Source organism: Scomber japonicus, chromosome 21 (genome assembly GCF_027409825.1).
Source record: "Scomber japonicus isolate fScoJap1 chromosome 21, fScoJap1.pri, whole genome shotgun sequence".
NCBI lineage: Eukaryota > Metazoa > Chordata > Actinopteri > Scombriformes > Scombridae > Scomber > Scomber japonicus.
Window position 1 is genome coordinate 13,973,470 of NC_070598.1, and position 14,624 is coordinate 13,988,093.

At 37.4% G+C, this 14,624-nt stretch overlaps 2 protein-coding genes across 2 annotated transcripts in view; both read right to left on the reverse strand.

Annotated features, from left to right (window-relative positions):
* Positions 1 to 964: 964 nt before the first annotated feature.
* ube2wb (ubiquitin conjugating enzyme E2 Wb) lies at positions 965 to 10,410 on the reverse strand. Its single transcript, XM_053342670.1, has 6 exons — positions 10,387 to 10,410; positions 9,369 to 9,460; positions 6,424 to 6,526; positions 3,971 to 4,126; positions 3,429 to 3,504; positions 965 to 3,343 (listed from the first exon to the last, which is right to left on the reverse strand). The coding sequence occupies exons 1-6, from the start codon at positions 10,399 to 10,401 to the stop codon at positions 3,330 to 3,332; spliced, it is 456 nt and encodes a 151-aa protein (XP_053198645.1). The 5' UTR covers positions 10,402 to 10,410; the 3' UTR covers positions 965 to 3,329.
* Positions 10,411 to 12,890: 2,480 nt separating this feature from the next.
* Positions 12,891 to 14,624, reverse strand: part of eloca (elongin C paralog a) — a 3,086-nt gene continuing 1,352 nt past the window's right edge. Inside the window, exon 4 of the mRNA XM_053342669.1 lies at positions 12,891 to 13,389. Within this exon, the coding sequence (XP_053198644.1) occupies positions 13,199 to 13,389 (191 nt within the window). The 3' untranslated portion in view covers positions 12,891 to 13,198. The remainder of the gene's footprint in view (positions 13,390 to 14,624) is intronic.

Here is a 14,624-nt window from a genome sequence, read left to right on the forward strand (position 1 = left end):
ACCACTTTTTTGTGTGTTATTATAGTCGGCCTTGTGTCACAGAAAGACAAGTATGCTCTCTTGTGTAAAGGTAAGATTATACACAGTGTAACACAGTGTTAGGGATTCTTTGTCTGTTTCTGTTCTCTCCCACACAAGAACAGTTACATCATTTCTAGCAGTCTAATGTCTGGAACTTTGAAGGACACATTTCATTCAAAATTGTGGGTGATTGTGCTTGAATAGATCATTCCAGCACATAGGGAAAGGGGCTCACCAGTCAGTATGTCCCCAGTTTATTAAAAGAAGTGCCTACTTAATTGAATTATCAAAAAAACAAAAAACCCTTAAAAGAGTAAAAGAGCTAAATTAAAGCTCATTAAGAGTAACTGATAATGAACACCTTTTCAAGTTTGGCCAACATCTCTATCAAGAGCACAAAATGAAGAAGTTTGGGAAAAGGGACATTCATGTACTAAATGGACCAATGTTGAATTTGAGTTTTGACATTGATAGTTTGACAGATATAAATTTACATAGCTGATAATATGCAAAATGTATTTAAAATGGGAAGTCAGTTTTGCAATTAAAAGACTGCTTAACAGATGTGATTGATGATGTGTCACTAAACATCCAGCTTTGGTCAACACTGTCTGTTCTCCATGTGTTACTGTAGACTGTACTGTACTGTACTGTAGATCATTTATTAGATGTACTTTTATCAAATAACATAGGATTCCAATAAGAGTCCACCTCTCTTTCACCTTGTATTAATTGATTACTAAACAGGATCTGATTGAACTTTTCAATGAAACTCAGCATCAACTTTAAAAGGGATAGAGGGATAGGAACCAAGTGATCACATCTGGATTTTTTTATGATACTATATCCCCTACTCACACCAATGTAAGAGAGCGACTATATGTTTGCTTTACTTCCATCATAAAAACCAAGACACTTTACATACTGTCCAAACCAGAGTTGAATAAAAGTGAATCTTTGCTTTTATTATTGATTATGAAAATGAACAGGCACCTATTACATGGAGCTTGCACATCCCAAAACAAAATTTCAAATATAAATAACACACCCTCATTAGTGTTGATCACTCACAACAATCTGCAAGCTAAGAGTTCAAACCACATTAAAAAGAGGAAGAAAAAACCTAGGAAGAAAAAAATAATAAAAATAGAACATGTCACATCTTGTAACATATTCACTCGCAAGTTTTTTTTCAAATCTCTACTGATCTACTGCTCACTGGGTGAAGGTTTAAAGTCCCCACACGAATGCTGTTGTGACTGCATTTACACAATCATTTCAGTTCCATCGTCTTTTTTTTTTTTTTTTGTCCCCCTCACATCACGGTGAGAGCAGAGAAGATCATTACAATGAAGCTAACAAAAAATAAAATAAAAATAAAAATCATTGGTTAAATAAATGTCTTTTAAGTTATCAATATAGTTTTGAGATAGCAGTGTGCCGTGGTAATCTCCTCTACAGTATAGAGTATCATCACATTCACTCAAGTTTTATTCAAGAAACTCAGCTAGACCCTGAAAAAAAGAAAAAAAAGAAAAAGCAAATGGAATACAAACCCAAGATGGAAAATTCAAGTATCTCTGACTGGATGGCGATAAACATTTCTTTAGGAATGGAGTGATTACAGTCTGAAATGACAAAAAAAAAAAGCCACATAGTCTCTGGAGGTGAGGGTTTGTAATACCCCATAAACCATTCCCTAAAATTATGGAAAGACTCGTAGCTGTCACAATGTCTGATGCCAATAAGAAAGAGTAGGGTTTTAAAATTGCATGCACCCCCACTTTAAAACTACTCAACTTTTTTTCTTCTTTTTTTTTTAAACCAACAGCTGTGTTTAATGCTGACTGTACACATCCTAATTAGCAAAAAGATGCAGACTAACCTCCAATGAAATAAAGCACTCCTATTATCATTCTGCTATAAAGTAAAATGCATCAACTGCTAATGTCTTTCACATCATCCAACAATTTCAAGACTTATGTACAATAGTATTCAGACATGTTATCATTTTTACAACATAACAGTCTCTTTTGGTGAAAATATAGTTAAAATATCTGATAGGTATCTTTTTAGAGGTGATCTCTTTATTGAAAAAAGTACCTGAGCCAAAACTCTGACCAGGGGGAATCACAAAAGCCTCGCCTTTACGACTTCGATAAAGACTCTCCTTTTCGTCATTCACTACCATCGTGGAGATCGAACGGAGATTTAAATTAAATAATAAAAAAAAAAATCAAAAAATCAAAAAAACTTACTGACCCATCAAAAACACCCTGCCCTCCCCTTTTCAAAGTATCAGCTAGTTGAAAAACAGTACAAAAAAAGAACTCAGGACATTTAAAAATCAGACATTTTTTTTAGAAGATTAAAGCATGATATTAAAAAATAAAATGTACCTTACAAACAAAAAATGGATCATGCGACAACGTTCTCTTGCAGACATTCTTTAAATGGAAGAGAGAGGCCGCTGCACATCTTCCGAGGCTGGACTAGCGAACGCTACGAGGGTTCAGCCCGACGTTATGAGATGTACAATGAGGTCGTCTGATCTAATATCACACATCTGTTTTATTCCCATCTGTACTGACATTCTGGCCGACAGCAGGAAGAACTGCAACCAAGTTTCTAATGGAAGATGAAGTGTTCTCTTGATAAAATGGTTACAAACTAAAAAGCCTTTAACCTGATAAACAAGTGGAGGACTGCTTACAGCACAACTGCAAGTTGGGAATAATGTACTAATAGTGCCTTTTTTTAACTACTTTCACAGTGCATATAATAATAATAATAATAATAATTTTTTTTAAAGAAACGGATGAAGCATTTTCTTGGGGTTGTGATGTTTCAGATCCCTTCCAGAAAACGATTAGATTTGGATTTCTCTTTGTAGGCCCAAGCATGCATCCATCAGTTATTATTGCACAACACAAGGACCTTAAAATGCACCCACACACAAACAAAAAATGAACAATAATAATAATAATAATAATCTGAAAACAGGAAATATAATTATCTCACTACAAATCCACCTGCTTGCCTGCTTGCTGCATTACAACCCTTTTGCCAAAAAACGATCCATCTTGGGTGCATCAAAATGTTCCATTGTTTTTCCTTCTCTATATTACAACCAACTAAAACATGCATCCAACTGCCCGGGGGAGGGGGGGAAATGCAGTCAAGAGCCTCCAGCGCATGGTGTCCATTGTTCCAGTCAAAGGTCAGAGTTCAAAGACTGAATGATTAAAAAGTGCTTTACGTAGGTCAGTAGGACTTCTTTCTTCTACGATTATTACAAAGTTTGTACATTAGCATGTATCATCTGTGAAGGCAACGACAAGCAAAGTTATTACATTACATGACGTGACAATTCTCTTTACTTGTGTCTCTTGCGTTTAAATACTCACCGTGATACCACCATTTTGTCTTCTTTGGATTTTTGTTACACGTTCTTACATAAAAGGAGTTATCAGGCGGTCGTCTCTGCAGGAAGAGAAACGTCATTTGGTTAACATTTTGACTTAACGTGTGTAAGAACGGGCACTTTAGTTTACATCAGTTGCAATTCTTGTTCCCACTCCCTCCCGCTCCCTCAGATCCTCTTCCTCCATACACCTGTCTGTCCCCTCTGCCCGTCTCACCACTATGGGGAGCAGAGCATTCAGCTGCTCTGCTCCACCCCAACTCAGAAACATTGATTCATTCCCCCTTTTCAAATCACAACTCAAAACACATCTGTTTAAAACTGCCCATTCCATCTGATGTCAATCGCTGTGTCACTTTTATATCTTCTTTATTTTTTTATATTTTAGTTATATTGTTGTTTCTTTTTAATGTGTTTTTAATTTCACTAACTCTGTACGGTGTACTTGAGTGCCAAGAAAGGCGCCTTTAAATAAAATGTATTATTATTATTATTATTATTATTATCATTATTATTAATTCTTACCTTTTCTTTGCAGCTGGACAACATGCTGATAATGCTAAGACAAACTGATTGCACTGAGAGGGCTGGCGACCAATCTTCCGTTAGAATAGATAGACAGATGTGACCGTTGCTATACACATGAGGGTGGACAGGTATATTCTCTCCTGTGAACATTACCTGCGAATGTGAGACAAAAGAAAAAGAAACGGTTGTGGTTATGAGGATAATACATTGATCGTAGCTCATGAGTCACCGACTGTAGGCTCGAGTTTGTACTTGCCACTTGCTAGATACATATATATATAAGCCTAAAGGTGGTGAGTATTTGATGCAAAAAAAAAAAAAGAAAAAAGTTGAATAACCTCTAACATCTTTCACACTAAATTGAGGGCATTTTGGTGGTCAAAGATACAAATTGGAGGAGTAGTTGTATGGAAAAACTTTCATTAATGACAGAAAATAATGAGACTTGCTGTATAAGCCCAGGCTTAGCCCTCTACAGGGAAATGAGGCTCTGGGATTAGGACAGAGGGGCCGAGATGGGGTGAGTGAGGGGAAGAGCGAATAGGGACTGGAGAGTAGGAGAGGAGACATGTTTTGTAAAACAGGAAAAAAAAAAAAAAAAAAAAAAGGAGACATGTTCTATAAAAAGGATGGAAGCCATTAAGAGGGCGAAAGAGTCGAGGCTAAACAGGAAGATAGAGACAAGTGTGATGAGAAGAGAGGAATTCAAGATTGTGGTGCTGGAGTAGAGAGGAGAGGAGCCTGAGTGGGTAAAGAGGGTAATGGAGGGTAACAATGGGTTGGAGGCAGTATGGCACCAGACAGGGCCTCACAGGAGAGGAGAGGGAGGCTCTATATTACAGGGATGAGTGGGGAGTGGGGGTACGAGGTCGCACTAAAGTGAAAACATAAAAGATAACTGAAAACTCAGTGCTGGCAAAAACACATTATTTACTTCCGAAGGCAATACATTGTTGATTTCCTGGCTCAATATAATATTCCACCTACTTGCATTGTGGTATCCTTCTCTGTGTAACAAAAGCTCCTAATCATAATATATATACACTGATAAATGTGTTCATTTTCGCAAGCAAGCTGCACATTTTCCTTTGGTTCTAACTCTTGGGTCTCTTATTATCAACACTGTATACTTGGGGGGGGGGGGGGGGGTCCATTTCACTTAACTGACTAACTTAAATAGCCCTGAACTATAAATAAATATTTGCATAGCCAGGGATTTTTTTTTTTTTTTTTTTTAAATAAAAAAAAAAACAACTCTTGGGTCTCTTATTATCAACACTGGATACTTGGGGGGGGGGGGGGGGAATCCATTTCACTTTACTGACTAACTTAAATAGCCCTGAACTATAAATAAATATTTGCATAGCCAGGGATAAACTCAAATCATCTATTGTAAAATGGTGGGGAAAAAAAAAACACCACCCGATGAGACAAATGAAAATTGCGTCATCATGGTGTTTTGGAAATGTCAACCAATTCAACTAGCCAGCTGATGCACTGTGTCGAAAACATAATAAAGCTGGCATTACATTATTTGGTAGAACATCTAAAGTTTTTCTTGTGTCTTCTTGAATGTCACAAAAATAAATGATTGCTACAGTTCCACAGAAATAGAAGCAACATGCTGTTAATGAAGAGGGTCTTTACAGTTTGAGTGGGCCAACGCCTACACAGTCTTTTCTAGATAATGATAGCATTCAATATGAGGGTTTTCCAAAAATGCAATAGAATGTAATACAGTAACAGTAAAGTCCCTCACACAGCTAATAACGCATTTCAGCAGTTATCGTCCCAGCTCCCTCGGGGGCCCTCAAGAAGAGTCCAACAGAGAAGTACTTTGAAAGGCCAGCATGGCTTTTTTGAGAGGATGATAGCTGCGTTTATCTAATTTTCTCTACACCGGCTCACTCTCTATTTTTAGTGGGCCACCTCCTGATAAGTGAAATAAGATTGGCAAGTTAAACTAATCCCCTCAAACACGGCTTCAGCGCTGCGTCTCTGTCGGTGATTCCTGGCTCCGGTGTTTTCCGAGCCGAGATTCGCTCCACTAACAACTGCAGAGCTGATGCGTTTCATGTGATTATTGCAGGCATGTGGACGGTGGACATAGAGGATAGTTTAACGCACGTCTCACATTCTTTTATTTTATCTTTGAAAAGTGGCGTCTCTGTGCACTTTACCATCACACCTGCAGCGTAGGATTCGGCTTTAGTAACCCCCTTCTGTTGTTGATTTAACTCTTTCAACAGTCAATCACTGAGAATGTATTTAAACCAGGTGAGCAAACAGCATAGTCAAAACTAAACTGAACCTGACTCCAGGCCAGTTTGTTTATTGGTATCTAGTGAAGCAGCTTGTACACGACGGTGGGAGCAGACAGGTGGTAAATGGACTCCACGGTTACCCACATACACACACACACACACTAACTCACTGATGTCCCAGCTTACCTGAGGTGAATCGAAAGGATATCGACTACTAAATTTGAAAAGCAGCTGAAATTTCTCTCCTTCATACAGTGTGCCGGGTGCTCCTTCCATGTCTACAATCCACCTAAAAGAAGGCAAAAATATTGAAATGTTACATATCTCATTTAAAGAAAAACAAGTGAACACCTTTAAACATCAATTCATTGAAAACAAATGTTAAACTTTGGCAAGATGTTATTTACCAATTCTTCAGCTAAAATGTTTCCTGTGATAAGCTTCCTGTTAAAGTGTTACAAAATGTAAAAAAACTACATTCCTTCTGTCAAGTCACAGTATCAGGTTTAACACTCAACTGTTCCTGTGAGGGACAGGTTTTGGCTATAACTTGTTTTGTTTTTTTGGTTTCTTAAACTAAACTAATGATTAATAATGTACTCTGTGTCCTCATCATGAGTACATTAGCTGGGAACACGCGCAGAATAACTTGCACGGATCACATCTCATTATCATTAAAAAAAAAAAAAAAAAAAAAAGGATTCAAACCTAATTCGAGCTGCCGACGCTGCAGCAAGTGTGTAATCAAAAGCTTTTAGTCTGACTCATTCCAGTGACATTCAATATTCAGCAGGGTTATGACAGGGGTTTAGTAATAATGTGATACTCTATTGATCCGGTGGACTAAATCTATTTTCGCTTGTGTAGCCTGGCTGCAGAACTGTGCTGACTGAGCTGGTGGGGATTCAATGTCTTGAATTGGCTCAGAATAGCAGATTATTGCAAACGCACGGGGTTGATCTGGGAACTTTAGGGTGAAGGACAGTCTAGTTTCTCTGTAGTCCTCTATGCCTGTAGCTACATGTAGCATCACTGGTTAACAACCCCCCCCTCCAACCCCCCGCCCAAATATTACAGTCCGGAAAAATTTATGGGGATCGCCTGCTCAGAGAAGAAACCTCAAAAGGAGATGAAACAGCAACACTGATGGCAGCATCACAATCTCTGACCTAATTTCTTCCAGGCAAGCGTTGCAGATAGGACACTGAGGAGACTTGTGGCTGTTGTTAGGATTTATAGTCTTGTGTCAAATCTAGCCTGGGGCACATGATCATTTAGGCCAACATATGAGGTCAGTCCCGTTTAAAACTTCACCCTTACAAAGTCCAATGGTCAGAGCGTCTGAAAGGAGCTCTTCAAGAAGTGAAGCTTAATAATGGGGGCAGGATCACTGTACACTGTGCCTGAGCTACACCTGATGCAACCCACTCTGACTACAGGAAAGGACTCCAAGGACATTTCGCTCATCTTGCTCAGATTGCATTCAACCTGGTGATTATATGATCCAGACCAAATAAAAACCATATAAAAAAAAAACACTGAGCAATCGTGAAAGTAGGGGAAAGGACAAACTGAGCTCATACAGTATATGATTGACTCTGCAGTGCATTGAAGCCGGAGTTTCCCTATTTGTGATGTCTGACTCATTTTGCCATCAAGCAAAACCATCTGCAGATCACAGTCAACTGAAAGACACTGTAATCCAATAAGTAGCACTGAGACACAGTGTACTGTATAAACAAAAGCTATAAAACTGAAAACACATGGACACCTTATCAGCATCACACACACACACACACACACAGCGTTGTCCACAGTGTGCTTTTTTTCTCCCATGTTTGTTCATGAATGAGGATAAGGTTGCTTGTCTTTCAAGCAGGAACAAAGTATTCACATCTTACACCATTAGGACTCACTTGATAAAAAAGGATAAATCCCCCACTAATGTCAATCACCATGACATACACACACCCAGGCTCCACTACACAGACTGTTTGAGAAAATAAGACACACCCATACACACTGTCTCCAGCCTGGAATGAACAGTGAATGCACAAGCCAACCAAACTGGTTGGGAGACTCGTCAGTCATGCAAAACACAAAAAAACATTCATTGAATTTGGCCGGGCGATTGTTATCTAATGACGATGAAGCCAACATCATGCATATTTCATTGTCATTAGACTTTTCTAAACTTTTAAAAAAATCACAGCACTGCTCCAATTGGTCTTTCTTTCTAGACAACAGCTATTTCTGATATCAGACCCTTATTCACTCACTCACTACTCCCTGTATATTAACATTGTTGAAAGTAGTATACGTGCCATAGACGCTACTTTTTTCATTCCATTCGAATTTTTGAGGGCACTACACCGCAGATCTATTTAAACACTCGACATTGGGACACACCGATAAAACAGCAGAGGGTAAATATAGTGCACTATACAGTAAATAGGGAGTGATTCTGGACAGAGCTAATGATGCTAGAGGACATTCTGAACGGCACAACAATTCCCAAAGTCAATGTTGAGAGCCCGCCGCTTAAATGACATTTGAATGATGGCCAGGAATCCTGTTTCGAATCATTTTACAGGATCACAACTTCGGCTCACTTCCTTACTGCTTATCGCACACATTTGACTCACAGAGACAGTATTCATGGGGTGTTTAAGGGATCGCCAAGACACCCAGACAGAAAGGTCAGCTAAGCAGCCTCGGTTCCTTGCTATCCTAGCTCAACTCCTGCATGCCAACCGTTAAATATTTTATGAGGACGAATAGTGACACTGTGCATTAGAGACACTCTACTGAGGGGCCAGAGATGGCAGTCACTGAGAATGACCCCGATTCTTCCTCGATAGTCGTTGCTGAGGCTACAAGAGGTTTGTGTCTTTAAAACCACCTACAACTGCTGCAGCTACCTTTACTACATGTGCTTTGCTCAAGAGTGATGAAACAGACCATTTGCATGGTCACACAGGATTTGTGGTATTTATTGACTAAGTGTAATCCCCATTCAATAACTATTAGGAGTCAGTGATAGTGTCCTTAATTTCACTCTGTTTGAAAGGCACCTTCAATGCTGCCATGAAGGTGAAAAAAAAGGAAAAAAAAGAAAGAGAAATACTTACTGTGTTATGGTGTTCTGTACACTTTTTTCATTGAGCGTCATTCCTGGGGGTGGATCATTTTGCAGGGCTAATAATTCCTTTTGTAGCCTTTTCTGTTACAAAAAAATAAGGTATTTTGGGTTTCTACAACACTCAAAAAAATTAATATACTGCGTCATAACAATATAAAGATCATAATGAAGAATGAACAACAGCAAATTAAATCAAAACAAATGTACTCATGGAAAATACTGCACTCATTTTATTACGCGATCCACGAACAAGCCAGTTTAAGATATATATGTATGTAGATATACAACTTTAATGTAATGACAGTGTGATTATAATCATGTAATAGTACATTTTAAAAAAAGTAAAACCATCCAGGGTGGACGCTGAAGAAATGACTTAATTGGAACTCGCTAAGAGTAGCATGTATACTGCAAAAAAAACAAAAAAGAACTAGTGGCAGATTGAACAATAAATGGACGCAAGTAACAAACCTATTTTTGAACTCGGCTACAAAGGAAAAATCTCGTTGGACACGACACGTATCGTTATTGAAGCGATGCACCTGTTCAAGCCCTAAGAGCTAACTGAGACTGTTCAATCTGCGCACTGCCTCGTTAGCAAGCTAACCTCAACGTCGGCCAAATGACAGCCAGCACTCATTACAAAAAATAACACAACTAAAATTCAACACGACATTATTACATCCCCTCAGTTATAATCGATGTCTAAATAAGAAAAGAAACAGAGCCAGACATAAACATTTAGCTCCATGAAGTGGTTTCTACGCCTAGCCTCGACTTGGTTGCTATTGATGATGATGGGCTAGTTGTGTTGCTAGCTATCACCAAAGCGCTGAGGCGTTTTTTAACAGTTTGGGATAAACACCATCCGCTTTTTACTTTAATGTCATCACTACATCGAAACAACGAGTGAACATTAATGAAGTGGTTGATAAAATGCCGGGAAAAGACCGCGTTGAAGGTCAGGTAAATTGTAAATTCGCGATCGCTGTCAATTGTATTCTTACCTGCATCGACGCCATGATGGAACCCCCCCTGCACCAACGCACAGTGGAGGAGGGAACGTCAGCACGTCACATGACAAGAGAAGTTGTTTTTGACAGAAGAAAACAATCCAACGACGTGCTCCCTCAGAGCCGCCCCCCCCTCCCCTCCCTCCCCCTTCTTACTCTTGTGCCGTCTATTTTGGCATCTCTACAACTAATTTTAATAAAAATAAATAAATAAAAGATTATGTTAAATCCGCTGAGGTCACACTCACACGGGCCATTAACTCTTAAAACAGGCAACGTGCACCAGGAAATACAGACTCTTTAGCACTCTGTTAGTAGTATGATTAGTTAAGGTGGTAGGTCAGTTGTAGGCTATGTATGTGTTTTTCATGGATACTGACATGATGTGTAAGGGTGATCTTTCCTTTTAAAGAAATATTTATCTCTCATTTGAAAATGTATTCATTAGTTCATGTAGGTTTTTGAATATAAAATAAAGAAATGTTATGAAAAAAGTCAAAAGTCTGGCATGGGCTTAATTGGTACTCACCTTGATGTGCAATATTATAAACATTACTCAAATGATACATTCTTCCTAAATTAAGGTATAAATGGATTATGCCTTTTATCACAGTTTTGTGATGAATCAATTTCTTATTTTTGCTCAGTGATATTGTATTAGTATAAGTGGATGCATTGTTAAAATACAAATAAAATACTTTATCAATTTAAAAAAAACTCCATTACAAGTAAGTCTTGAATTTAAAAGGGTACTTAAGGATGTCCTCCAGATATGTGTGGATGTATGAAAACACTCTACTTTGAATATTTTGTGTCTAGTAGGGCCCCCCCATAAAAGTTCAATTATCTCATTGAAAATAAAATTGTATGTACTCTTTTCCCTCATTACAAATGTAATATGGGTGGAAGTAAAAACAGACAGGCTTCTTTTAGAGTGTTATATTATTCTATATTATATTGTTTGCTATACCAGTAACACATACATGAGCATTTTAATGCTGTAGAATGATCAATGTGGAGCCAATTTTGGATATTTTTGGCAGATTGAAAATGATGCATCATATTATTGTGCCATTTTTTTTTATAATAACAATACTATACTTTATTCATATATCAACTTTCACCCACTAATGAAGCTCAATATGCATAGCAATTTAAAAAAAACACAATTTACACAACAACTACATTAAAATATATTATTTTATGTAAAGTCTTAATCTGAGAATTAACTGTACCTAAGTGGCAAATACATGTAGTAGAGTTAAACATACAATATTTCTCTCTGACAGTAGTGAAGCAGAAACACAAAGTAGCATAAAATGGGAAGACTCAAGTAAATATTGTTACATTCCACCACTGTTGCTTTGTTATCTACAGCTCAGTTTCATTAAAACTACAAGGAAGTCCCAGCTCTGATGTCCAAAAATAATATTAAACCTGACAAATTGTTTTTCTTCTTTATATGCAAATGGACAATTGTTTAAAGTCCGATAGGCATATTAATTTATCAATGTCAGCAAAGTTTGGAACATTTCATTAAACTGAACTTTAATTTGATTAAACCTTGTAAAGTTTCCCAGAAAAAAATAATCACTTTCCAGCCATTGTTGAACTGTGGTGGTGATGTGAGCTCTTATCTGATATGGTTGGCATAAGGAGTAACTTAATAAGCCAGATAACAGCTCCAAATACTCTTCATACAGTATCATTAAGTACATTATGCTGCAATATGTTACCACACTGAAGATGTGTTAATGTTTACAGCAGATGTATTTATTAATAATTATGAGATCATGTCAAACCATCTTGCACTTAGTATGATGCCAGCTTTGATGGATCATGTCCTCATTTGCACTTCACGTACTGTAAATTTTATACTAAACAGCCATAACTTACTTCTTAAACATGTAACCTACACTCTCTTATCGAGCCAAACGTTTAGCTGTTAATGGGCTCATAATTTACTCACATCATAAACAAGCCTCCATCATCATTCAAGAAAATCAGAAACACCTTTAGCTCGGGGACATGTCAGTGGTTCACTAGAGCAGTGCATAAACAGAGTATGCTTCCCAGGAAAATGTTCCAGTAAATTAAAATCAGTCTCTTTAAATCAATTTTCATCCCACAGTTGGCCTTTTGTTTGGAAGGACCTCCACTAATTTGACTCTACTGTATGAGGACCACAACAATACATTACTCATGCTGTACCAGCTTGTGGATTTTAATTTCATTACCCCACTGTTATTTAATTATTGTCCTAGCTAACAAACTTACTAGCTTTCCCTAATAGCAGACCCCTTGTTATGTCTAACCAATAATGTACAACACTGGGTTATGTATTTAAGTGTGTACAGTTTTCAAAAAGGGGTTTGTAGACATATTTTGTACTGTTTTACTTGTACTACACTAAAATACATAATGTACAGTGCAAGTGCTTCTTGAATGTGGTATTAAAAGTCAGACGTACTCCTCAGGAAACACAGTAGCAACTGGAATCAAAGTGCTCACCAAACAGATCTTTATTATGATGGAGAGGTGAGGAAAGAGTTTTGGGGCAAGGGGAACACATTTGTCACATTCTGATTTAGCGTGCCATATTCATTCATTATATTAAAATGAAATCCTTTAATACTAAAATTAGAGAGAAATACAGGTGCAAAAAAAAAGAAAGAAAAGAAAAGAAATTAAGAAACATCTTCTGGTGGCATACACATTTTTGTTTTATATGATGTACATAGCAAAACAAGTTAAATAGTCAAAAAAATCTAAAAGTATTGTAAGCTGCTACATTATCTCTGTAACTTTAGCAATCCAAAAAGTTTGCAGCCATGAGCAGTTCCAGTGCGATCTCCGGGGCTATGGGAAATTCAGGTATTTCTGTGGAACTGTTGGTGTAACGGACCTTGTAGGTGAAGTACATGCAGACCTTGGACAGGACGTGAGATGGAATCTCCCTAAAGTTCACTTCATTGGTTTCATTCTCTGCAAACTGTCCTGCATTGGGGAAGGAGGGGGGGTTACAGAGGGTGTCATTAGTAATAAAGAAACAACACAAACTGAAACATATATAATTATGAACAATTAATGAGACATATTTGAATATCCTACCCTACTAAGCAGTTATTATACATAATTGTGCAAGATGCCCCCCATTATAAAATTAAAGAAACAAGAGCATGGTAGATATGCATTAAGTAGTATGTTAATAGTACATTGCATGTTTAATAGCAGATAATGAAATCATCATGTAGAAGGAGCATAGTGCCACCAACTGGACAACAAATTAATTTTAAGTCTAGCAGACTCACAAGCAAGTGAGCAAGCAAAGCCTCACCAGTAGACTATACAAATCCAAATCCACACCCACACACTGTTGTTAATAGGGTGACAATATGGGTGCAAAGTTATTGTATGCTACACTATATATGTTTATGTTAACTAGGCTGACACATGGGTACAACTATTTATATCAAAATAAAACCTGGTTCATACTTAACATTAGCAGATGAGCTGCTCTGGTTGTAATCTGGCCCATTGGATATGGCAGTATTTTTTACAGACTGTGCACTCCTTCACCAATAAAGATTCCAGTATATTTTAGCTACTTTTATAAGGCCAGTAAAAATTATCTCAGGTTACACCACTCCATGAGATATAGAATGTGCTGCCTGCCCTTCTTGTGGAACAGTTTTGTAAGGGTAATAACTATCATTGCTGTATCTACAGTTTACATTGAATTTGTATCAGAGCAGCACCAATAATTTAAAAAAAGCATGACATCCTCCTCAAACACACCTCTCCAAAAGCACCAGTACTTCATTTAGTTACTTGTCCCTCATTGGTACTATTGGAAGAGTAAACCAATAACATTTTTCATATTTCTAATAAATCAAAAGCAACTTCCCACCTCTCTAAACTGGTATAATCCCATCTTTAACCATTCCTGGCATATTCAACCTTGGTACAGAGGAATGTCTTATAATGCATAAACCAATTAAAGAGTGGTTGTTGTCCAACAGTCTAAATAGAAAACACCATGACCTAATCCTGATTGTCAAAAGGTACTACATTATATTTCATATTAAATTTGATTGCAGTATCAGAGGTCCAATGGATAGAATACCATTTTTAAAAATAAATACTGAATTTGCTGAGAATTAATGTACATTTCTGGACATGATACATTTAACTCTACCACATTTTTTTTTAATTTCATTGTCTGAATCCTC

Bases quoted from the DNA above. Each gene is read 5' to 3' on its own strand.
- ube2wb (XM_053342670.1), bottom strand. The intron at 4,127-6,423 runs GTAAGCTGGGAC...TCACATTCGCAG, and splicing joins ATCCTTTCGATTCACCTCAG to GTAATGTTCACAGGAGAGAA. The intron at 3,505-3,970 runs GTAAGAATTAAT...CTCTTCCTGCAG, and splicing joins TGTCCAGCTGCAAAGAAAAG to AGACGACCGCCTGATAACTC.